General features: G+C 36.5%; 1 protein-coding gene across 1 annotated transcript; it reads right to left on the bottom strand.

Annotated features, from left to right (window-relative positions):
* Positions 1 to 27,252, bottom strand: LOC113120059 (3-hydroxyisobutyrate dehydrogenase, mitochondrial-like). Its single transcript, XM_026289904.1, has 8 exons — positions 27,087 to 27,252; positions 26,220 to 26,380; positions 25,993 to 26,102; positions 14,494 to 14,615; positions 6,701 to 6,834; positions 5,984 to 6,060; positions 824 to 980; positions 1 to 702 (listed from the first exon to the last, which is right to left on the bottom strand). The coding sequence occupies exons 1-8, from the start codon at positions 27,154 to 27,156 to the stop codon at positions 544 to 546; spliced, it is 990 nt and encodes a 329-aa protein (XP_026145689.1). The 5' UTR covers positions 27,157 to 27,252; the 3' UTR covers positions 1 to 543.
* Between the last annotated feature and the right edge of the window lie 339 nt (positions 27,253 to 27,591).

Here is a 27,591-nt window from a genome sequence, read left to right as displayed (position 1 = left end):
GTGATGTAAAGCTAAATTTCTGCAAATCTGTTCCTATGAAAAAACAAACTCATCTGCATCTTGGATGGCCTGAACAATAGTACATTTTTAGCATTTCTTTTTCTAGGTGAACTATTCTTTTAATGTAACTATTCCACAAAAACAAGGGACCTACTACTTCTTTGTAAAATTTTCACAGTTTCGATTCAGTTTAAGCACAACTGAAACAGATGAGGTATGTCATATGGATCCATAAACATTTCTAGCAGTGTCTAATCAGGACATAAAATCAATATTGGCTCAGAACTGGCTCAAAGTGGAAAAGACTGACTGTAAACATTTGCAGGCAAATGTGTGAAGTAAGAATGCTTGAGTAACAGTTTGATCCGATCATAATTATAAACGGCTAAACCTGGCAACAACCTAAGAGAGGCATCGGACTCTCAATGTTACACTTGTTAGCTTCAACATACCTGTAACATCCCTCTGAAAATATACACTCATGCATATCAATAATAAACCAGCAAGTCATAATTTCCAGAGTCTGGGTCACTTCCATTGGACCTACTGCACCCCCTCCTCTCGTAAAAATTGGAAGACGGAGGAAAAGTCTTTGTTAGAGTAGCCATGAGCACACATCGCACGGTAGATCTGGTGTGCCAAAGAACCAAGAGGAATTGGGGTCTGGGCACTGGTCGCCGTATCCTGAGCAAAACCAAGATCCTGAGAACATAACATGTTTTATTTTATTTTTTTTTACAGTTTTTTACAGTTAAAATCATTTAGTCTGTCAATTAATAAAATAAATGTGGTCAAAAGAAAAAAGAAGAATGCTTCGACTTGCTTTAGCCATTAGCTTTGTGCCAAAGCCTCCCTGGTAGTTATTAGCTGAGGGCACTCCTTCCATGACACCTGGGACGGGGTTATACTTGTCACTGGACCAACATCGTCCTGAACTCGTGTTCAGAATCTTCGCCAGCAGCTTTGGATCTAAACCCAGTCTGATCAAGAGAGAGAGAGAGAGACAGGTCAAAGGACAGAGGTCAGACAGAGCGCTGACCTTTAGGCTCATGACCAGATCATCCCTAAGTGGAAAGCAGGCCTGGATAATACAGTATTGATATTTAACAGGAGCTGCAGTTCATCATTTTCCACTCTCCCGCTTGTTGTCCCCCACACAAATGCAGGGGTAATAAAACTCTGACACAAGCAGCTGTCTTATTAACTCGCCCCCACCAATCTGTCCCCCATAAGAGAAACCAGGGTGATTTCAGTCCTGCATTTAAAGTAGATCTGAGTGAAATGGGCCTTGCTGCTTTACAGACGAATGTGCACCCAAATAACACAGTATAAAAGGAACAAAATTGACAAGACAGCAAACACGACAGAAAGATTGTGACATTTTCTGAAGAAAGCAGCTGCCATGATGATAAGTGTATGGTTGCTGGAGCCTAGTTAGCTGCTTGTTTAGTTTTTAGTTAAAAGAGCTCACCTTAAACTATGATATTTGTTGCCTCTAAAAGCCATTAATAAAATTGTGAAAAAAATAGTATGAATTTCATATTGTAGGAAAAAAAACTATTCATGTAATTTTCATATGCTTTTTAAAAACTTATAATATATGATATAATAAAAAAAAGGTTTGATCTAATCACTACAACTATCACTACACATGTAATATTGTAAAGCCATCATGTAAAAGATAACAGCATACTTTCCTTACACTTTGAAAAAAAAAAGTAATATATTAAATATAAGTGATCATTTTTTAATACATTATAAAACACTTTTGGGTCCCACTTTATATTGAATATATGAATTTTACTTAATTAGTAATATTTATTATATTATATAATTAGATTAAATATATGGGGGGTCACTACACATGGCATTTTTAAATCTGAACTAGATTTGGCTTATGACAAAAAAAGGTCTATCTGAAAACACCAGACCTTTTCAAATAATAATAGTTTTGTTCAGTTTTTTCTACTAAATAATCAGAAATGTGGTCAAACTATTTTAATCAGGAGAGTATAAATGTAAAAAAAGGTTAGAAACTAAACTGACACTTAAAATTACACTTTTTCCTGTTTATTAGAATAAATCAATAGGTAGAACAAAATAGAGTCACATTATTGACACAAACACCACTAATAATAAAAAAAAAACGTTAAATAGCACTATTTGCTGAGACAAAAGAAAATTAGGTGGTAGTTGACAAAAAGCCATTTTGAAACAAAAAGAAGATGAAGAGAAGAGGGGGAAAGAGGGAAATCTGATGATGATGTGTAACTGGGCTAAGAGCTGCAGTCTCTTGCTTTAACAAGAACATAAATATGACCACATCAAGAGCGCCTCGACACACGCGTGTGCGTGCGCACTCACGCCGGAGCGGCAGCGGTGGTGAGACAGTAAAGTGCACTTTTTAGCTTTCTTATGTCTATTAAACTATGATGAGTGTTTAAGAGCAGTTATACAGTAACTCCACCTGTCTCTCATTCAGGGGGCCGCGCCTTCATATACACTCACACGCACAAACACTTTTATAAGTCTATGCAATAATTAGGAGACAAGGACACACAGATGTGCATAAAAAGTCTATTTCTTTCCCCTTTCTATTATTCCATCCGTCCATCCCACAGTGTCTGTTTCTACAGACTGTTTTGGAAAATGTAATCTCAATAATGTGTGTGTGTGTGTGTGTGTGTGTGTGTTTGTGAGCGGCGCTGTCATTTGACAGTTGTTTCTGGAGGGTTTAATGTCTGTAAACAGCCCACTGACTGACCCCGTATCAATCTCCCGTTCTCTCTCGCTCCCTCACTTTCCCCCTTTATGTCTGTGTCTCTTGGTCTCTTGGGGACAACCGGTGACATATGTTCAACATCGTCCCCTCCTTCCCCCCGCTCACACTCACACACTCACGTTCTGGGTCAGTGACTGAAAAGGTTACTGCCTCAACTGCAACCTGGCTTCTCTGCTACAACACAAATCACTCTCTCGGCACAAGAAACGAGTGTGTGTGCGTGTAGGGGAGGCTAAACCTTATTTTGTATAGCCCTCATTCTACTCCTATGGATATTATCCAAACCATTTACACATCCAATTTACATGAAAGAGACCCTTTCAAAGGACACTTGTGAAGATTTGGCTGATGAAATCGAGTGTGAAGTGTGTGCAGGTTAATACCACAGCAGCGAGGGCAAGGAAAACAGATGTGAGAGTCTAGTTAAACAGGATGAGTGAATTATAGTAAAAGAAAAAGGAAAGGAGGAAATAAACTTGAGGCGTCTGATGTTTGATCACTGAATTAGAACGGGGGCCCATTTTGTTAAAGACTTATGTTTAAACACTATGCTTCTTGCTCTCATTTCATCTTCATCAAACCCTGGTGCTCTCAAGATTATAAACACTAGTCTTATAAGCAAACACACACAGGCCACAATTTTATTAATGTCTTTAAGAGGCAACAAACGAGTTTATTACCAATTCTCAATTATCTTTTTAAACATCTGTACACAGGCTGTGTGTGTGAGGGTGCTTGTGTGATAAATGAAGTTTCAAAGCTTCTCAGTCGTGTGTATGTTGCAACAATATATATACATTTAAAAAACAGGCTCAACCTCGGTTGTCCCTGCTGGTGTAAAAGAGAAGACAGCAGCATATGCATGCATAAGTCAAGATAGATGGAGAGAGGAAGAGAGAAAGAGAGAGAGAGAGAAAGTGTGAGAGGGGAGATAACTGTCTATTGGGGACACTTTCTCTCCAAGTGAAATATCATGCATGACCAGAGATACCCAGCACTCGTTGTGAGAAAATAATAAAAGGGCCTTTTTCTAAAAGGAGAGTACAACTTGGGGTCCCATTACTCTTATAAAACAGATTTCTTAATTTCTCCACATAATATATATATATAGAGAGAGAGAGAGAGAGAGAGAGTGAGAGAGAGAGAGAGAGAGAGATAATCGCATCCAAAATAAAAATTTTTGTTTACATAAAATGTGTACTGTGTATATATACATATAAAATACACACTCATACAACATATATTTTTTAAATATTTACATGTATCTATATGTATATATTTAAATTCATAAAATTTTAATTATATATAAATATATTTAATATATAAATGTAACATTTTTCTCAAATATATACATTAATGTGTGTATATTTATATATACTTAATAAATATACATGGTACAATACACATATACTATGTAACCAAAAACATTTATTTTGGATGCGATTAATCTTTTGACAGCACTAATAAATAAATGAATGAATGAATGAATATACACACATGTGGTCAGAATTGTTGGTACCCATGGTAAATATGATCAAAGTAGGCTGTGAAAATAAACCTGCATTATTAATCCTTTTGGTCTTTTATTATTATTTTATTTAATTCACTAAAATCTAAGCTTTCATTTGACACAATTACTGGTACCCCTAGAAATTCTTATGAGTAAAATATTTGTGAAGTAAGTTCCCATTCATATTTACAATTTTGAGCACACCGAAGTGATTATGAATATGAAATTATCCAGCCATGGCTTCGGGTTTCACAGGAATATAAATAGGGGGGAAAACAAAGACCAAATTCCCTTAATCATCTATCATAATGAGAAAAAAACAAAGAATATATTTCTGATGTGCAGCAAAAGATAAAAAAAAATAGAAAATGACTTTATGAAAAGAGCTAGAGCAGTGAAAATCCCTATTTCCACCATCAGGGCAATCATTAAGAATTTGTAGTGTTAATGGCAAACAAGCTTGTCAGAGTTATTGCAAAATTATTGAGTTACTGCTAAATAAATGATCAAACTAATATATTTTCTTTTAGATGTTTGTGAAATTGATTTCAATAGAATATGTTCAGAATGTAGATGTTCTCAATTTTGGCAACAGGACAGGAAAACTTGTAAGATCCATGAGCTTAATTAATGAAGAATAAAAGTACACACACATCTATGTATATCCTTATAAATACATGTCATATATACATAGATTTTTGCTTTACATTTTAGGGCCAATTCTGTACCAAATTAAAGTGAGAACTGAAAGAACAAAAGATAGTTGAGAAAAGGTGGAAAACCTGCTGATAATTCTCCATCGTGAGAGATCAATTATTTCTCCCTAGCACCAATTTGCTTTCCAGTTGAAAGAGAAAATCATAATATCTTCAAATAAGTCAAACACTCATCCTCTTAACATTTTCTATGTGCAGTTTGCTGCATGAGAGGACAGGCTGCAGTGCAGCATGGGAGATTTATGACAGCCAGGAACCCAAGGCATCTAAATGAGTCTGTATAAGTGCATATGAGTGTGCAGATGCCTACACGCTCCTTATATCCCAGAGAAGAGGTATGCCATCGCTTCATGCGCACTAGATTCTGAGACTGCATTCAAGCAAATATTAATGCATATCTCTAAGAATATGTTGATCTGTTGAATCCAACCTATTAAGATGTATTTGCAAGCAACACTGACAAGCAATATACTCTAATATAATTTTCCCCTCTTCTAAGATATTGCCTACACATTTTTAAACACAATGAAATATGAACTCCTTTTATCTTAAAAAAACCCAATGATGATCAGTTACAACACACACAATAGTGTATAATGACTTTTGTCAAATGTTGCACAGTTAATGAGCTGAAAAAATGAAATGAGATTTGAAAGCCATAGTAGAAAGCAGTTAAAGCCTAAACAAAGCTTTTCAGAAAGAAGGTCAAAATAAAACGAAAATTATTTTTCTGAATATATGCCCTAATGTAAGTGGAGTGAACCTTATTTGACTTTTTTTCCTATTTAAATAATAAACAAGTCATGGCATGACCCCTTTACATTTCAGTCTTTCTTATACAAAGCAATCATGTGGCAGTTTAAAAGTAGAGCAGGCTACATATGAACTACTTTTTAATGCCTTTTTTTTCATATTTTTGGGGCTAGAGAACAGCCTCATTCACACACACACACACACACACACACACTTCTTCACCTAATTCCAAGGTTCATGGTCTCTGCTGTGCCAATCATGCCAATTGCTAACAGCATGTTGTTGCAGATTTTCGCTGCCTGAAAGAGAAAATTGCAAAACATTAGTTCAGCCACAGAAGTAATCTAATTTAAAGATTTTGTAGTAACCTTTTATCGACAGTACATAAGGAATTTGTTACGCACCACATAGTGTTTAGTGTTTTACTTAAATGGGTCATATAATGAATAACATACCGGGTAAAAATGAGAATTTATAGTAACGAAGCTACAGCTACTTAGACATAACAGATGATCACATCAACACATTACATTTACACGTCAAAGACACTTGCTGTCACTTACTCGTTTCAAAAGCACTTCAGACACTTGACTCCAGATAGAGTACAATAATGCAAATCCAGTAATTATTGTTGCTCAGCGTGTCAAAAATTACGCAGTACTGATGTGCGCATACCCAATAAGCTGTGGTGGCCTTAGCTGTCTCTCTTCTAGCCCTAACCGATCTTTATTGGATGAGTATGAACACACAAACAGATTACAGAAAATCACTGTCAGTGTGAATGAACCAAACTCAAATGATCCTGGGACAAATTGTGATTTCTTTTTCTAGAATCTCTGTGTGAAAGGGGACTTAATGGCACCAATAATGGCACCATCTCTTTACTACAGTTTTTGATTGATTACAGGCTAAAGGACATTCATGTGTGTGTGTATTTACCTGTCCACTTCCCACTTGGCCGCAGTACACTACATTTGCTCCCATAGAGGTGAATAGCTCCTGGGCAGCATTAAATTCCTCCTCGACTCCACCCACCATGAAGGTGAGTTTAGCCAGACTGGCTGCACCAACACCTGAAAAGAACGCAGTCATGACTTTAAAATCATTGCAAATGTACTCAAAATCACTAATGTCAGTTTTCAGTCTGTATATTTGTAAATGCTGCGGAGGTACCATTATAATGATGGCATGTGTCAATTTTTCGAAATTGAGATTTATACATCACCTGAAAGCTGAATAACTAAGCTTTGCATTGATGTATGGTTTAATAGGATCGGACAATATTTGGTCGAGATACAAACATGAAATTCTGGAATATGAGGGTGCAAAAAAAAACTGAATACTGAGAAAATCTCCTTTGAAATTGTCCAAATGAATTCTTAGCAATGCATATTACGAAACAAAAATATATTATTTTGACCCATACAATGTTTTTTTGGCTATAAAATATACCACAGTGACCTAAGACTGGTTTTATGGTCCAGGGTCACATAATACTAGCATATTACGTGTTCAAAGACCCAAATAAGATCCAAAAAACATTCCTTTATTATTCAGCTGAAGAGCATTATAAAAAAAAAAATTAAAGTAACCTTCTAATTTACCTTAAGCATGCCTGGATTTAGTCAACAATGTGTGTGTGTTTTGGAGCAGAGGAGGGTATTAATAAGCTGTCTGGCACCAGCGGGACAACATTTGAGTGTTTGCCTTTAAAAGCCGATTGCCCAAATCATCCTTCACAACTCTCTGAGGACCACGACCCATTGTCCTCCTCCTCACAAACACATAGACTTGCGTACGACAGCTGTGACTAAAGCAACACTCCTCCCCCTAAGTGAACACTCCCCCTGGGGTATGAGTGACAGCTCTAAGGGGTAATTAACTTTACACTTTATCATGTTCAATTAAGCGCCACGCCTTAAGAGGACCGAGCGTGGCCAATCACGTTAAAGCGTGCCATGTTCTACATGGGAGGGGTGCTTTTAATGCTGCTGACATAGATATGTGTGTCCGGGGATTTGCCAGATTAGAATGCAATTAAAGTAATAAAATTGGCCAGATTTTTTTTTTAGGACTAAAACCTCATCTGCCGCAAATGAAATCCCTAATATGCATATAAATAAACACACAAATACGATCCAATTTATCCAAATTTATATTACACACTGGATACAATATGAGCTAGAGAAAAGGCATGTGCTTTGAGGTGAGTGGTCTGTTTGTGTGCATGTCAACACTAATGAATAGGCTGTTTATACTGAGAAGCTAATAATGCTGAAGTTAATTATTAAAGACTAAGAGAAAAGAGCTGATGCAAGACCGATCGAGTGAAACTGAGATAAAGAAAGAGAGTGAGGGAGAAAGGAAAAAAGACTTTATGACTTCCCCTGTATTGATTTTAGCTGTACTTCTCCGTCATCAATAATTATCTCATTAGCTCAGCGCGTCTGTCATTTACCTTCCGCTACATAGCATCTCGAAGAAGAAACGTGTATGTGCTTGTGTGTTTTGTTCATCTATAAACAAGCATTAATTTGCAGTTAATTATTTTTTTTTTTGCACACTTTTTAAATTTAACTGGTTTATCACATTTAATGAAGACATCACATTAACACATTTACAATGATAATAGTAATGCATGAAAGGTTAATGCAAGAGCAATATGAAAATGCAGATGGGGCCTAAGCAAATCTAACGTTGATTCTAACTGGTCAACAGCAGAATTCTGCAACCAATTATTTGTGTCCTCTGAGCTATGAAAATTAAACTATGTATTTGTCTCAGGCAATGTTAGTTTTAATATTGAGAAAAAAAATGTAATAATGTCAACTGAAATATATATTTCGATTACATTTGGATGTATTTGTGTATTTATAAAATCATTTAATAAGAGATAAAAAAAAACTGATGATCTCACACTTATCATTAGGCCTAATCCTATCTAACCTAATCTAGATCTACTCCAAAAATTTGTGAAATGTGTTTAAAAAGGTCAAAATTGTTAAGCGTGTTAAGCTGTAGCTCTTATTGGTAGTTGAAAACCCAAATCAGGATGGCTAAACTACTCAATAAACAAGTACAAAATCAAATCTACATTAGATTAAAAGTCTAAATCTATAAAAGCAAATATATAAGGAAGAAACCCACATGGACGTGAACTCTGACGGAGATGTACTCAGTTGTTTGTGGTGTCAGGTACCACAAACTCTCTTTCCAGCATCTTAAACACTCAGAAAAAGCCACTTAAGGCTGTACTCGCTTTTTAAAACGCCGAAACGTTTCATTAGTGGCAAAGTTACATTAAACTACATTTGTGGATATGAGCCTCTTTTCCCAGGCAAAGCGAGACGATGGAGCTTAAACCAACTCATCGAGCGTAGATCTCAAAGCCTTTACTGTGTGTAAACAAAACCCCATGCAAACCTCTCGTCGTCTTTCTACAAGCCTCTAGAACTGCTGACAGTAATAAAGACTCTAAATGACGAAATCAGTTCTTTTTTCAGCCCTCCCCACCAGACGCACACACAAACTCACGTGTCCTTTTTTGCGATCTGTCAGCTATCCTCCTGAGCTGATCAATAACATTCTTTTTGACTGTAAAAAGACCAACATTGATCGCAAACAGACAATAGGGATTTGAAAGTGATTCTCTCTCTAAACGACTGCGCTGGCAGGGCCTTAAAGAGATCTTAAAAGAACATTCTAGGAAGCGTCGTTATTGTGTTTCCAATACCAGAAACACTGCTGTAAAGACATTAGGTAAACCTCGATAAAATAGGCACTATATCAGAGGATGTCAATGATTCATTTAGTTTACGATCAAAGCTATATTTGTCCATATTGGATAATCAGGCCAGTAAATGCATAGCCTTCTTTCTACCTAAACTCCTTAAACTTTTGTTTTGACCGTATGACTTACTTTCTTCTGTGAAACATAAAAGAAGATATTTTAAAGATGTTTTAGACCAATAAAAGTCACTGTTGGTCAAAAACAACACTCTACAGACAAAAACTCGTCTGTTGAAATCATATTAAGTCTTAAATTTCTACATAATAAAGGGCGTGGTAATTTGATTGACAGGGTGATTGACGTTGTTGTCACTGGCGTCAAGCTATGTGGGCGTGGTTTCAACAACCAGCTCCTGCCTTTTTGCCCATTTTCGATTATCTGGGAGTGAAGCTCGGTGATGTGCTGCCAAGATGGCGACGGCTGGCTCTGCCCACTTTTGGCTTCAAAAACACTCTTTGGAAACCTATGGGTGACGTCACGCACACGACATCCATGTTTTTATACAGTCTATGGTGTAAACTAACACAGCGCCACGCTTCACGTGTCACAATTTTGGTTATATTTCAATTAATTCATACAGCCCTACTGACAAATTTTTCACAATTATCTTCTGTGTTTCACAGAAGAAAAATAAGCAACACACGCTATGAGTGAGAAAATGATGGCAGAGATTTCATTTCTGGATGAACTGTGCCTTTAAGAAACTTTTTTTTTTTGGCTTTTGATGCAGTGGGAACATTCTTACTAGTGTAACAGGAACAAACATATTTACAAGCTTCATGTGGCTAAACCTATAATTACGACCAAAAGGAGATATTTTCTCAGACAAATTAAAACACCAAGCAAACTTAATACACTTCTTTCTGCATGTATAAAAACACATACACATGAGAACTTCTCACAGATTAACAGTTTCTACGCCAGCAGTCCTAATACTGACAGGTTCACAGAGGCAAAAGAGTTTACGAGCCACCACACACACACAATCAAAAGCAAACCCTTCACAAGGTCACAAGAGAGTCATGCACATATTATCTTCATTATTCAGAGAAGTACGATTTTAATAACTGCCATCATCACCCCCCCGATCTGGAATCAATGATCCTCCAGGCCAGGAGTCATCAGTATATTGGCTCCTAAGGATGCTGATTAGCGGCTCTTCAACACATGCACACATTCCTTAAATAGCACCATCATCATCATTTTAAAATTATCCATAATTGCGGACTTAAAAGCTGCTTAACACTCATCTTATGGATGACGGGTACAAACATTTACACACAAACACTTTTGGGAGCCACAGTGACTGTTTAAAGTGGGAGAGGGGGGTTTTGAATGACAGTTCCTCGACAGGGGGCATAAGTGCATACCAGATGCCACCGGAAAATGATAGACAGGTTTTCATTCACTTCTTAGTGCAGCTATCATGTACACTTCAGACTTTATATACATTTAATACAATACAAGTCTTTAAATCTCTTTATATCATAATATCTGATCATTCTTTCCTGGTCAGACTCAACATCATAAACACACACGCACACACACAGTGCTATAAAAGTCCGGGCTAGACAGCTGCTATGGGTCTGTTTCCATCTGGAGTTCAGGACAGACATCGTCCACCCCCTTCACACATGTCTCCCAGTCCCTGGCCTTCCCAGCGAGGATCTTGTTATGCTAATTCCTCTGTCACTCACCTATCTATCAGGCAGTCTCTTCCTCCCCCTCCTGCTCCGGCCGACAGAGGGCAGAGATATTAATGAGCGTGCTAGCAGAGTCCAAAAACAGCACAGGGGAAGCTGATCTACATTAGGACATATCTGGGGTCCCACCTCTCCATGAGTGATCTTGTTTCGGGTCAATCTAAAACCCAGATTTTCTATTGTGAAGGGGCATCTGCTGTCCCATCAGGATAGCCAAGCTACAGTTATGAGTGAGAAATGTTAATGCTATCAACTAACAACGTGACTGATTTCATTAAAACTCTTATCAGATTCACACATTTAAAAATAAAAGATGGGAAAGGGTGTGCTGTTTATGCTGAAACTTGGTTCAAAAGGTTATTCCATTATAAACACATTTGAAAGGATTATATATATTATATTTTACCAATTCGTTATTATATATATTTTGTTTATGTGAAGTCGGCAACACCTAACCTCCAAAAGTATCAAAAATTTATATATTTATATATATATATATATATATATATATATATATAAAAGGTCGCATAGCATATGACCAATTCCTTATAAAGCAATTTATTAAGAACTAGTAAATTTTGGCAGCCCCTATATTAATAATAATTATATTATATTATAAAAATAAGTTTGTTATATTGGTTGTATGGATTGGCAAATAATTACTGATTTATTGTGTAAAAAGATAACATTTTTTCCATTGTTGTAAATGTTTGTTATTAAAAGTAAAATAAAGGATAGATAAAAAAAAAAAGGTTGCCCTTTGTATTATTGTAGATGCCACAATAATAATAGTTTGTAAAATGAACATAATATGTATGTTAATTTTCAGTATATTAACAAAATAATAGATATAATAGATATACCTACAATAAACTTTTAGGTTTGAGACATCATTGTGAAGTATAAAAATGTAAGAAAATGGATGAAAAAAGCCCAATAATATTTAAGTCAAAACTGATCTAAAGCAATCATTTAATAATAAAATCAAAATATTTTTTTAAGCCTGTTTGATCACATGAGTGACTTAAACTTTGCATGTATTTTGAAAGGACCATCTGAAAGCCAGAGATTGTCATTTTCTTCTTTATTAGCGCAGATCTACATATGGGCCTGATGGGTGAAGGCTGTTCCACCGAGACGGCTCCTGCATGCAGGCTGTTCAGATCAGTGATAATAAATGAGAGGAAAGAAGAAAGAAGATCATTTCACACATTCAGAAATGGCCTAAAATAAAGTCAAGGAAAACAAAGGAGAGTTTAACTGTTTAAAGCAAATACGGCAAGTGACCACGTTAGAAAAATGTACATTATGAGTTACGTACATTAGAAAATACCACTCTGACTTGAGGTTAAGACACCGTGAGAGCATTGCACCAACACAGCCCAACAAAACCAGATCTAAGCCAGTCCCACCACACACAAAACTGTGACACAAATGCTCTCTCGCACAGAAAGCCGAAGTTTTCCCACCGTGAGCGGCAAAGTGAGAGTGAGCGACAATGTGGCCGCAATCTCAGCAAAAGCAGAGGAATGTGGGTAATTACTGTTAACTAGCCAAGCACTTGTTAGACGTGGCAATGGCCACACACCCCACGTTTCAGAGCGTGTGACGTTAGCCGGGGGTTTGTTGTGGGTCCAATTCTGTACCAGCAGACAGTGAGGTTTGTGCCTTTGAGTTTATTACAGATCTACGCAAAAAAAAAAGAAGAAATTAAATAAAAGACAAAGACAGCAAAAAAAAGAGAGAGAAGAGACAGAGAGTTTGTTCGTCATTTTATATACGTATTATTTGAGAAACACAGTCTGATGTGCCAAACCTTAGTGACGCACAGAGAGAGAAACACAAAACCCAGAATATAAAATTATATCAAAAGAACATCAGCTTTAAAAAAAAAATACAGCATGATCTCACACACACATGCAAATTCTCTTTTTTACAACAGAGACCTTTGAGAGGACAGGAGATGGGAACAGACACAATGGCGTCATGATGGCTGCAGTGCCACCTTCTGGACACACGCTTTATTAAAGTACTAGTGCTGCTGTGTTTTGTAATGTGCTCTGATAAATGCTCCTCATAGCCCTGATAAAAATGTGGAGGCTATGAAAAACTATCTGTTGCCCCGCACAACTGAGAAATATAAACCCTCTCTTAATGTAGAGATCATGATGTACTGTTTTTGGACGTGTACTGTGTTTGGATTTATTCAATGTCGACTGCTTCATCCTATGTGTAGTGTTGTGTTTTTTTTCCTTTGTTGTTCTATAAATTACACCTGACTTGACTTTGGCTTTTTTCCCAAATGAATTGGTCTTGGATTCGTAACAATAACTTTTTGCAAAAATAAAATAGAAAAACATTCCTCACCGCTAAGATGTTAGAGAAGGAATAGATCAAAAGTCTATTCCTAGGGCTTGAGAACATCCACCCATTCACTTTTTTATAGCCTAGTCCACACACAGGCTCTTTAAAATCTTGTCTGCACTACAGACGCCAATCAGTAAACATACATCCAGCAAACCTTTCCCCACTCACACAAGTTGTGCATCTTAAACATGTGCTTGTCCAGGGCAGTTTCTCAGCTCTTTATGGCCTTTTATCTATATGAAAGTCCCTGGACTGGGAGAGCCAACATTACGGCTCCATCAAAGTGAAAGCTACTGACAGCGCTGTCCTCCACCATGGCTCAGGCCATTAAAGGCCCTGTCACAGAGCCTTCCCAGAGAATCTGCATAATATAACGGGAGTGTGTTTGTGTTTCTGGAAAACTGTAGGTTTCTTCGCCTCAATTAACTCTACAGGAAATTATTCTGCTATTCTGACACTAAGGTAAACAAATAAAAACTTAAATTCATTCACTAAAAGGAACTAAATTTACCAAATCATGTTAAACATATAATAAAAGAGCAGAATTTAAACTTGTTGAGTTTGTGTTGCAATATCTAACTTATCTATGAATAGAGCATTAGCTATAAGAACAAGCTTCTATAGGTACAGGAAATTAAAATGATTACAAATAAAAACTGACAATCTGAGACACGTTCAGCACATCTGTGACCTACTGAGCACAATAAAAGCCTTCGTGAAAACACAGTTCAGTCATTAAACATCACATAACACTGAAATTGCATCTCCACACTGAGCACTTTCCAAGAAATTTAAACAATAAGATCCTGTCAATCAAACTGAGCGACTATTACGTAGATGGTAATTAGAGGTTGTTTTCAGGTGGGTCATACCTCCTGACACTGGAGCATCCATGAACACTGCTCCCATCTTCTCAGCAGCAGCAGCCATCTCTCTGGACACTGCAGGGTCGATGGTGCTGGAGTCAATCAGAAGGGTGCCTTTTTTCACCTTCCTTAAAGAGGCGTGCAAAATCAAACAGAACAATGTTAAATACCATCATGACAAAAAGCCCAGGAATATTTAAATGAGCCTAACCTGTTGCGAAATTCAAATGAGAGATGTTACTATGGCCTGTGTTTTATACACATTTGCATGCTCATGCTTCTTTGATGTTTGTTAATGGTAACATGCCATGCAGGTAATCAATAAAACATTTAAAATAGCTGAATAATGAACAATACACTGTATATTCAAGAAATATTATGCAAAATTAGTTAATTTAATCTCATTTGGAAAAAAAAAACTGTGAATGCACTATGTACTACCATTCAAAAATTTGGGGTCTGTACATTTTATTAAATTTTAATTCATGTGCTGGCAAAGCTGAATTTTCAGCATTTCCATTACTCCACTCTTCAGTGTCACATGAAAATGTTTTCAGAAAACATCTGAATATGCTGATTTGGCGCTGAATAAACATTACATCTAATTATCACTATTGCTAAACAATTTTATAGAGTCATACTTAGCATACATTATCAGGAGTCTTTGATGAATAATGTCACTTTTTTGATAAATTTAATGTGTCATTGCTGAATAAAAGTATACAATCATTCAAAAATAAAAATTTTACTGACCCTAAACTTTTTAACTGTAGCATATATGGCACCTCTAGGTATCTGTATCTGCATCAGTCATTAAAAAGCTAGCCTGAAATGCTGTAAACTCCAATACTATATGATGTTACTTCAATGCTCCATTTTACATGCCTTCTACAGAACAGAATTTCTTGAAACTAAAGAGGATATAAAAGAACAACTAGATTAAGCCTAGACTTGTACTAATCATAAAGTAATTTGAAACTCCTTAATCTTGAACTATTCTTAAAGGGGTCATATGATCCGATTTCAGTTTTTTCTTTCTCTTTGGAGTGTTACAAGCTCTTGGTGCATAAAGAAGATCTGTAAAGTTACAAAGACTAAAACTTCAAATCCAAAGAGATATTCTTTATAAAGGTTAAGAGTCAACTACACCTACCTAAAACGACTTGTTCTAACACACCCCCACATGTCTACATCACAATGTGGGAAGATTTGCATAACAACACCCAAATGTTCGCACAAAGATAGAAGGCACAACTTTGATTCTCGCTGTTGCCGCCACCACCATGTTGTGGAGACGCTGAGTGTTTGGTTCTGAGAGCAAAACTATTTTGTTTGGTCTTCCAAAAGAGGACACAATAAATCAGCGGTTATAAATCAGCGGTTAAGTTGTATTTCAACACTGTTCAAGAACAGTTCAACCCAAGTATTCAGATGTGTGTAGCGCATTTTACAGAGGATGAGGACTGTTTCCTTAACCAGTAGCCTACAATGCCCGGTGTTTTTCTATAAAAGGGCAGTTCCAAATTTGCAAGGACAGTCTGGCAAATCTGACTCACAGTCTGTAACTACGTTTTCATATTTAAAGAATTTGCCGCCGATTAAACAATTGCAAGTTTTGAGTAGTGTATAGCAGCGCTTGTTGTTTGTCATATCTCCGATCACAAATGCAGTTTTGTGATTATGCCCGTGATACGAAACACCAAAAACAGTATAAGACAGTATAAGTCATTATAATCAGTAATTATGTCCCCACTGGATGCCATTCATGGGCGTAGGTTTGGGGGGGGACGCTAGGTACTAGTCCCTATCAATATTTTGAGATGACAAATTTGTTCCCACCAATATTAAGCAAACTCCTTTGAACTGCTATCTGGATCTTTGCACTGCTATTTGGATCGATTCTAACGGCCAGGACGATGACAGTACAAGAAACGCCATAATTTGATTGGCGCTGGGGTATCTGACAGGCTACACGCGTGGGCCAGGACTACTTTTGTGCTTGCACTAGCAGGAGCGGGTGGTGTGTGCACGCACGCGCATGTTGACGACACCGACGGTAAGTTACAAGGGCTGTCTCTCTGCCACATACAAAGACCAGAGTAAAAACATTTTAATATTCCGTTTTTTTTCTTTCTTTGTATATTCCACCCAAGAAGAAGAAAGGGGACATAAGAAGCTTTTTCATAAAGCAGAGTCAGAGTGTAAGTAGGCAAAATAACTAGTTAGCCACAAAAATAAACTAGCAGTAGTGACGGATCAGGCTTTCAAATGCATATTCTGTGGAAAATAGTATTAACTGGTGATAGTATTACCCAGATAGAGTATTACCCAGATAGAATACTACGTTAGCAAGTATCTGAATGTCAATTAGCCTGTAAGTTACACTGTAAAAGGGTTGCTGTAAATTTTACAGTAACTTACTGGCAGCTGGATGCCAGTAACTTACTGTAAAATAGTTTACAGTATCATTACTGTAATTCCATGTACAGTAATAATAATGCATACTGTATTACTATTTACAGTATGAGTACTGTATTTTTCAATTACAGTACAAGTACTGTATTTTAATATGCAGTAATAATACTGTATATTGTATTATTATTTACAGTACAAGTACTGTATTTTTATTTACAGTACTAGAATTGATTTCATATTACTCAGACTTTTTTTGTAGATTTGGGTCTAGCTTCATTTGCTTTATTGTTACAAAATTAATACAATTTTAATCTACATGTCACTGGTAAGGTTGCAATAAAGTTGGATGAAACTGATCTAATCGCAGCAGTCAAGTTTTATTTAATATAGAACTCAAAATACTCAGAAAACAAAGCAACAAAACCAAACACAGAGTATAAAAAGACGAACCAATTAATGAAATTAACAACAGGTGTAACTGATGTTTAACGAATGAAAAACCACTAGCTGTAAACTATACGTTTTTTAATCCCCCAAAAATGCATAAGTTCTTATGAACATTTGTCATTAAAATGTGCTGTTTTATTGTTTAACTATTTCATTATTTAACATTTACTTTAAAAAGTACATTCTACAAATGTGTTTGAATTCATCCTGTGTATTTGTAACATGGCTAAAAATTTCTGAAAAACATTCTGAAAAGCAGAACAAATCAAACAGTAAAAACATGTTTTAGTCGTGTTTTCTTTCAATAATTTGGCCAATCGAATTCAACAAGCTCTCTGATGAAAGATGTCACAAGAGGATTCAGGCTGGCGATTTTTCTCTGCACCCTTTTTCCAGATGCCCGGCTGATCTGTGATTTTGATTTTGTGATTTAGGCATTTGGTGTCATCAGGGTTTATTCTCAGAATGAACCTGCAAGCACAAGAAAAGACACATTTATCAAACCACTGATTTCCCAACAGTCATAACATGGTGCTGTATGCAGTTTTATGTTAATAAAAGCAATATGTACTATATAAATAAATAAATAATTATACATTGTAGACAGATTATGAACAGATTAGACAGATTATCATGAACCTTTGTGAGGTTGCAATTAAAATGAGGGACACTTTTTAGTGATTATAAAGAGACAGCTCTTTGCGTGCTTTCTGCCATGCCAAATCAAACATAGTAGTCTATTTTTGCTTTTTCTGTTTAAATTAACAGTGGTTTGGGAATTTAGATAATTTATTGGGAATGTTGATGCTGGGATGTGATGTCTCTAGGCTCTGGTTCTCAAAATTTTTAGAGTAGTACCCCCTGAGGCTTTTAACATCCATCTGCGTAACCCCTCTCTGCAGTTACACCTTTTTCACTAAGGGTCAATATTTGCTCCTAATATTTGCTTTTTTTACATTTACAAATACTTTTATAAAATAAATAATGCTTTAAATAAAAAATATAAAAAATTCAATAGAGAAATGTGCAATGATGGTAAAAACAAAGTGATGCTTTAAATATTAAATTAAAACCCCCAGTACGTCGCAACAAGTCACTATCTTTATTTGTGAGGCATTCATTCATTCAGTAAGGAAGCAAATGGCTGTAATTATCAATGAATCATTGAATTATTGGCTCTCTTAATTTATTCAAAGCCGCAGATTCATTCACAAACACTACTGTGTGGTGCTGTTCTGCAGTAGCTTTCGTTGGAGCTATTTTTTGTATCGAAAAATACTGACTATTACTGTGTTTAAAATGAACATCACTTAATATTAATACCTTTTGTTTGTTGAACTGTTGTATAAATCAATGTCACATTAGCAATCAAGTGGATATTCGTGTTAAACACAGGAACTCACACAGGGAATGTTTTTGTATTGAAGAGATTTTGAATCTTAAATCGTCAGTAGGGTTGCCACCTTCAATACAGAAAAATAAGGGTAAATCACAACTTAAAACATGTTTTCATAAAAATATTAATTGCTAATGAACTTTAGTAATTGTATAAGGTGGCGTGAACACAGATTTTGGATAAAATATTTGTCACTGTTTGCAGACAGTAACACCATCCAAACAGTGAAACCACATAATAAATAACTGATCTACAAACATTTCTAAATTCATGTAAAACACACAATTATTGTTATTTTCTTTTTATTTTTGGTAAGTTAATCTATTTTATATAGTCTATTCTTAATTGTACTGTAGCCTATTGAAGAATGCAATTGTTTAAATTAGTTAAGTTGTTTATTTGCTTCACATAGGCACTGTATTTTAATTATTAAATATATCTCTCTTATCTCTTATTAAAATAATGCTTATGTGTCTGACTGTACACCTTAACCATAATAAACAAATCGGTAAAACTTTAAAATGTGTTTAAAAAATAATCTGGAGCAGCTTCCACCATTCTTTCAAATCGACTCTCTGCCAAGAGACCCGCCCTCCACTGACTCTGATTGGCTGTGAACCTGAAACAAACCAATCAATCCAATGATGGCAGTGAGTATTACCCAATCAGGGGCAGAATCGGACGAGTCTTCACAGAATGCCGGTGGGATGATCTGCATGAGATGCTGCATTGAAGACAACTCGGAAAATACGGGACAAACCACGTCCAGTATTGATTCAAAATGGGACGCGCTATTTTATTCTCAAATGCAGGGACGATTCCGTATTTCAAGGGACGGATGGCAACCCTATAAGTCAGTCAAGTCAAAATTTATATATGAAAAGCTCTTTTCCAAAACATGATGAATGCCATAAAAAATTTTTTTTTAATTTTGCAATGTTTTGTAATTTTGCTGTGTACTGACCCTATTTGCTGCTCCATCAACGTTTCTTGCCAAATCGCTATATTTCCATGTTTAAAATGTACTGCAAGATGCAGGTTCTTTCCAACCTATTTTTAGCCTAAATGCGATATATCCTCAGGACAAATCAGAATTATCTTTCTCTCTTCACGCTCTCACCCTTGAATCACTCACACATATCGCGCTAGATGCTCAGTTCGCCTCATTCGCGCGTCCGTACCGTGCTAAACGCCTCGCGCCGCAGGACCTCCAGATGCACGTAAACGGCGTCTTTGCATTGACTTAAAGGGATAGTTCACCCAAAAATGTAAATTATGTAATTAATAACTCACCCTCATTTTGTTCCAAACCCTTGAGACCTCAGTTTATCTTTGGAAAATAGTTTAAGATATTTTAGATTAAGGCAGAGAGCTCTCAGTCTATCCATTGAAGCAGAAAGGTTAGAAAAGCATCATCAAAGTAGTCCGTGTGACATCAGAGGGTCAGTTAGAATTTTTTTAAGCATCAAAAATACTTTTTGGTCCAAAAATAGCAAAAACTACGACTTTATTCAGCATTGTCTTCTCTTCGGTGTCTGTTGTGAGAGAGTTCAAAACAAAGCAGTTTAGTGGAAAAAAAAAGACCATTAGACAGCTGCAGCTCATTCAAAACCTGCAAGGATTCTGAGTAGAACCAGAAAATCTGAGCATATCACACCAGTCCTCAGGTCCTTACACTGGCTTCCAGTTACATTTAGGATTGATTTTTGAGTACTTTTACTCGTATATAAGTAACTAAATAACCTAGGACCAAAATATATTGCACATATGTTCACTGAATATAAGCCTAACAGAGCACTCAGATCATTAGGATCAAGTCAGTTAGAAATACCAAGGGTTCACACAAAACAAGGGGAGTCTGCCTTTAGTTACTATGCCGCCCGCAGTTGGAATCAGCTTCCAGAAGAGATCAGATGTGCTAAAACACTAGTCACATTTAAATATAGACTCAAAACTCATCTGTTTAGCTGTGCATTTATTGATTGAGCACTGTACAATGTCCGAACTGATTGCACTATATTTTCACAGTTTTTTTATTCTATTTTATGTAAAATCAATAAATTAATTTTAAAACATCTTCAGTTCTCTCTTCACAGCAGTTCAGTCAGTGTACTGTTTGAGTGCATGCATTACTCCTGGATTTTGGTTTGTTTGAACTCAGAGGGAGTGTCAGCCACATTAAAAAAGTGAACAGCTTTAGTCATTTGTGGATTATGCATACTGGAACCATTTAAAAGATTCAGTTCGATCTGGTGAACTGGTTCAGAAAGATCTGGTTACATCGAATGATTCATTTGCGAACCGGATATCACAAACTGCTTTGTTTTAATTTCTCTCTCACAACAGACACGGAAGAGAAGACAATGCTGAATAAAGTCATAGTTTTTGCTATTTTTGGACCAAAATGCATATTCGATGCTTCAGAATATTCTAACTGACCCTCTGATGTCACATGGACTACTTTGATGATGTTTTTCTTACCTTTCTGGACATGGACAGTATACACACAGCTTCAATGGAGGGACAGAGCTCTCGGACTAAATCTAAGATATCTCTGTGTTCTGAAGATAAAAGGAGGTCTCACGGGTTTGGAACGACATGAGGGTAAGTTATTAATTACATAATTTAGATTTTTGGGTGAACTATCCCTTTAACACGAAAATCACTTGCGCCAGACGCTCTTTTCGCATTTGGTGTGAACGCCACTCACTCACATACACAATGTTATGTCATGATGTGTATTTAAAGTTGAAAATGGATATTTTACTTGTTTAAAATGTGCTAGAGAAAGACATATGACTACTACACTCAAGTCTTTTGCAGTGTCTCACACGCGTCAAATTAAAATTATTGTTTTAAATTTTAATTTTAATGTTTTTTGAGCAGAAAGTCACCATATCGTCCCCTTGGAATTATAAGGTTCTATCTGCGTTCTGAGCAGTTCTGAGATATTGAGCTTTAAATTTTTGGAATCCATGTAGAAAGCACCTTTTATTTTCTAAATAAAAAGTTCCAAAATGTACATAACTTAAAAAAAAAACTACATCATATAATGTAAAGAAGTGGCCACAGAATAAAAATATGTAAATAACTAAATTTTGACAAAAATGTCAGATAGAACCTTATAATTCCAAGGGTACGATATTACAAAGATTTCTGAAGAATCAAGTGACACTGAAGAATGGAGTAATGAAAAAAGGAATACATAACATTTTAAAATATATTTCAATACAAAACAGTTATTTTAAATTGCAATCATATTTAAAAATATGACTGTGTTTCTGATCAAATAAATGCAGCCTAAAAGCTTTAGGATAAGAGCTTGTGATGTACAGCCTGGTTGGATTGGCTGCTGCCTAAAATAATTAAACATAATTTACCACTTTATTTACAAAATATTAATCTTCAACACATGTTCACAAGAGCACCGCGATGCATGCATGTTATGTTGACACAAGAGCAGACGTTCAGTCAGCTCTCGGGTATCTGTCTGCTGGTAGATGTTGACCAACTTTAATCTCATCCATAGTATCAATTAAAAAAGCTTTTTAATAGACTTACCAAGTGCAATCAGTCTTGGGGTACTGGGCAGAGAGAGGCTTCTCTCTGCATCTGCTGGAGTTGCAGTGACCTAAAAGTAGAGCAATTAACATAAGGTTGGGAGAAATTAATTACATATATAGGGAACATACTTGCATCTTGTTTTAAAATACTTCTCAATGTGCTTTATAAGCATATGTCACTCTGTGATATCTTTGTCTGCCTATCTTGCAAAATAGAAGTTTGATCATAAATGATGATGAAAATTAAAGTGTACCTCAAATGCATGACATATGAATACAAAAACAGTAATAGTCTTTCAGAAATGTCTTAAGAAACTATAATCCTGCGATCTCTTACATCCTCCAGTAAATGTGGGTCATCTGATCTGTGTGTCTTTGCATCAATGTACTGTGCTTTGACTGACTCACGGGCTCAAAAGTGCTTTGAGGGTCTCATTTACTGGAACATCCTGCAAAAAGCAGTCCTTTCCTTTGGAATTTTTACCTGTATACACCTGTTCAGGTGTCACATAATTAAAATTCCTCTTGAAATATGTCTTCTGTCAAAAATGTTTCTTTAAAATGGTAAATGTACTGCATTTATATAGCGCTTTCAACAGACCACATGGCCATCCAAAGCGCTTTACAAGTTGCCTCACATTCACCCATCCACTCACTCATTCATACACCGACGGCGGTGTCTGCCATTCAAGGCGCCATCCAGCTCGTCGGATGCTCGTCTTTATCATTGCAATTATCATCAACCTCAGAATGCACAACAATGTCATCATGGATGTCATTGTCATCATGGATGTCACTGTCATGTCTACAGTTTGATGCATCAGCATCTATTATTACAGGGTTCTCCAAAGATTCTCTGTGTTTTCTGCTTATGTGAGATGTGAAAGATGATTTTACATGAAAATGTTTTTCACAGTTGGGAAAGGGGCAGGTAACGTTTTCCCCATCTCTTATATGCCAATTTAAATGGTCGCAGAAGCTAGGAAAATTTGGGGATGTACAGTATGCTCGCATCCCACAACCTGACAAATCACAGGATCCGTTTGAGCAGGTCTGCAGTTAACCTTATTTGGTTGTGTGTGCTTACGAAGCATGTGTGACTTTAGTGCAGACAGAATCTGAAAACTACAAGGACAAGTCGGCAAACCACCATTGAACCTAAAATTAGACAGGTTCCTATGCATTATGATATACGGTGGTAAAATCTGTAATGCGTTCGCACAGATAACTTGCAGTGTTCGCACACAAAACTGCGCAACCATCTTGACTGCTGCTTTTTTAAACAGTATGTTAAAGATAGAAATGACAGTTTTCAGATTATGTTAACGTTTTAATATAAGAGTCAACGTTGGTATAATAATCACCAGCTTTTCCTCATTGAATTATTGTTAGCTTACCAGTTTCTTCCGATGACGGTAACCGCCAGAAAAGAACTCCAAGCAACTCCAAACCTCCGACGTTCCGCGGTTCTAACAGCAAAAAACTAAATGAAAACGAAATATTCACTTCAAAATACTGTTATACAACCTCCGTCTTTAGTGTTGCCTCACGTTTTCTTTTTGTACTTCAAGATAGTTTGCTGTTAACGTAAAGTTTCCACAGAGTCCTCCTGCTTAGCTAATTTACATTAAAGAGGCAGAGGAGCATTTAAAAAAAGCTTATTTTGTTTCTGTGTCACTAAATATCAGTCAATGTAAACTTTATTCACCCCGTTTAAGTTGTCATAATGATAACGGCAGTAACAATTGTAACATTACCTCAGGCCTTGACAAACAGGCAGAAAAAAAGTCTTGACTACAGGAATATTGTCCTCACAACTCACTCAATTTGCAACACTGGTTCGTGTTAGGTTGCTGTTAATAAGTGACTGCATTTGAAAATATCTCGGTTTTAAATAAAATAATTACAGAAACAATACTAACCTTTTTGTTGAGTGTTTCCTCAGTTGTCCCAACCAACCGAAAAAAAAAACCGTTGAAAAGAAGTCTCCGTTGTCATTGGTCAGTTTTTCGCGGGCATTGTCGCTACTGTAAATCGATTTACAGTAGAGAATAATTACAGTACTAAACTTATATTTTCCCATAATCCTTTGCTATTTACAGTATTATACTGTTGGCACATTTAACAGTATTATACTGTACATATTACAGTAAAATACTGTTCAAATTACAAAAATCCGTTACAGTGTACCTTAACTTAGAACCTTGCAGTCAAAATAAACGTGAGTGTACTGGAGGGTAAATAGTGTTTATAATAGAATAAGGTCCCCACCAAAGCTGAGACCAAACCTACGCCCATGAACAAATGCCTAGTTTATAATGGCTTTTTTTTTTTTTTCTTGTTGTCGTTAGATATATAGCCCAGCCCTAGAAGGCGGGGATAAAGGAGCAACATTAATGTACGTTATTTGGAAAATAATGTCTCTTTTGAACTTTAAACTGCATAAACACATTGCATTAGACTAAGGGCCCTATTTTAACGATCTGAAACGCAAGTGTCAAAGCGCAAAGCGCAAGTAACTTTGTGGATGGGTCTCGGCGCTGTTGCTATTTTCCCGGCGGGATAAATGGCTCTTGCGCCCAGCGCAAATCTAAAATGGGTTGGTCTGAAGTAGCTCCATTATTCATAGGTGTGGTTTGGGCGTAACGTGAAATAAACCAATCAGAGCATCATCCAACATTCCCTTTAAAAGCAGGTGCGCAAGTTCCATTATGGATTGCTATTATTATGGCGTATTTACCAGGCGCACGCCAGGAGCGGTTCACAGCCGAGGAGACTGATGTTCTTGTAAGAGCAGTGAAAGACAGAGAAGTTGTGTTGTATGGGGATGGGAGAAACCCACCCAAAATAGCGTCGGTTAAACAGGCGTGGGAGGAAATAGCCACAATTGTTGCATCGATTTTTTTCCTGGTTCTTGACGGACAAACATATTTGTCAGATGTCCTTACATAGCCTAGGCTATATGTCTTGCCACTATTGGGCAAACAGGTCTGATCCTTAATTACTACAATTAGCCAGGATAATTTGTAAGCTAGATTTATGCCTATTTTTTCACATCTTCGTGGCACACCACAATGATTTCCGTCATCTCATGTGTTAATATTTTTTTTTTAGTGTAACAGTTTATGATTTGCAAAAATAACTGTTGCATCTGTGTAGATTACATGAGCAAAGTGTATGCGCGTTGTGCACGCTATACATTATGGTCAAGCATGCGCCCTTAAAATAGCATAATGAACAACGCGCAACGCGCCACTGACTTTAGACTAGGTTTTTTCTGGTCAGTGGCGCAATTGTTTAATGGAACAGCAAAATAGCACCAGGGATTGTTTGCGCCGCAACACGCCTCCTTTTTTGCGCTGAACCGCCCAGGGAGCGCAAGTTCATTCACTAGTTTAGCGACGTGCTTCTGTGGAGGGAAAAGCGCGCTTTGCGCAGGTGCAAAATAGGAATGACACATGCATCGGTGTACAAAGTCAATTGCGCTGGGTGCAAGATAGGGCCCTAAATACACAAAATAATGTTCTTTTTAGCAACATTATATGACCCCTTTAATTATTATAAATAATACAGACACATGCTGTGCAGATTTATATTCAGTTTAGACTAATTTTTCTCAAATATGTTACGATTCAGTCAGTATGGAATTGAACACTGTTGAAAGTTTAATGTGAAACTACTTACTTAAGTATGCCATTGGGTCCTGTGTAAACCTCAATGACGTTGGGGCTGGAAGGTAGCATGGTGATGATGCGGTCAGCTTTATCAGCCACTTCAGCAGGGCAATCCAAGATCTGGGAGGACAAGCAAGGGCAATTATTTGCACAGCCTCATTCACAGAACTGTAAAGATGTGGGAAAGACAGTATAGATTTTGTTTTAGCGCATTGTTTGAAAAACAGATACTTATACCTGTGCTCCTGAGTCCTGAAGCTCCTTGAAAGACTCTGGGAAGACATCAGTAGCAATGACAGGATATCCATGCCTCAGTAAATTTCTAGCCATAGGTGTCCCCATGTTACCCAGTCCAATAAAACCCACTGGGGTCTTGGAAGCCATTGATCTACAGGATACTGAAAAACCACACACAGACAGAAATCATAAGTTACAGTAATATAAAATCCTCCCTATAGACACGGAAAGCTGATAATCAAAGAGTGTAACCGAAACTTACTGGAGCAATTTTGTAAAAATCAATGTCAGTATAACTTCAAATACATGGAATAACACATTAAGCACTATTGAAAAGTCTTTGCAAGATTTCTTAACCCTCAATACCAATTGCTTAAAAAGACATTCATATCCTTACAGATAGAGACGTGTAGAGGAAAACTCTGCTATTGACAAAATAAACATTTTTTGTATAATTTTGTATAAAATTACTAAATGAGGTGACAAAAGCTGAACTTTGTGAGAAGGCTGGGATGTGAATTTAATTTGATAACACAGTTTTATTTTATTATTTAGCTTATCATTTGCATCTGATTTTTTGTTTTAACTAGTGGAACCTATGAGCTCCTGAATACCAGATGCATTGCACAACACTTCTGAAACTCAAAAAGTAAACAGTGACTTGCTTATTGGGCACAATGTACAAACATGTATATGCTTTGACATATGTCCAAGCATACTTTATACATAATCACATATTCTACAGACTGACAAACAAAACGCATGAAAAAAAAAGAAAAACATTTACACACTGCTCTTTGCAATAACATTAGTGGCGCTTTAACCACCTTGGTCTGTCAATGGATAATTAATGAGGAAACAACATACCCAAAGTGAGCTCCACATGTTTACTGCTTCTTTTATAAAAATTCCGATACCCTCTAAACAATGTGGCCATGCTTTATTTCTCTTGACCTCAGCTCCACGTTGACAGACAGAGTCAGGAACTCAGGGGGCGGGTCCTATGATTGACAGCAACATTCCTCCAATCACTGATAAGGATTTGCGTACCATCAAATTAGATAGAGATCGTCATCGAGATATCATGCAGTTTCTCCCAGATTTATTTATTTATATATTTTACTCTCCCAGAGTTGCTGCTGTGATTTCTTTGAATAGAATTAAGATTGTACTTCTTACAAGATTAAGAATGGCTAGATGCTTCTAAGTGAACTTATGACCGTGTTGTCCAAATCAAAGAATGATTTGGGCTAAAATCTATTTGTTGTTCTACATAATATTACACGTAAGTTACCCAAATATTTTCAATAACAACAAATAAATAAATAGTAGAATATTTTTTCTAGTACACACTTGATTGTTTCACAAATAG

This window comes from Carassius auratus, chromosome 19 (genome assembly GCF_003368295.1).
Source record: "Carassius auratus strain Wakin chromosome 19, ASM336829v1, whole genome shotgun sequence".
In the NCBI taxonomy this organism is placed as follows: Eukaryota; Metazoa; Chordata; class Actinopteri; order Cypriniformes; family Cyprinidae; genus Carassius; species Carassius auratus.
The sequence above is the reverse complement of the archived record's forward strand: the minus strand, read 5'-3'. Positions and strand labels throughout refer to the sequence as shown.

Coding starts and splice junctions, on each gene's coding strand:
- LOC113120059 (XM_026289904.1), bottom strand. CDS start 27,156: ATGGCCACATTGTTTAGAGGGTATCGGAATTTTTATAAAAGAAGCAGT. Junction 26,103..26,219: donor TTCAGGACTCAGGAGCACAG/GTATAAGTATCT, acceptor TTGTCCTCCCAG/ATCTTGGATTGCCCTGCTGA. Junction 6,061..6,700: donor GCCAAGTGGGAAGTGGACAG/GTAAATACACAC, acceptor TTTCTCTTTCAG/GCAGCGAAAATCTGCAACAA.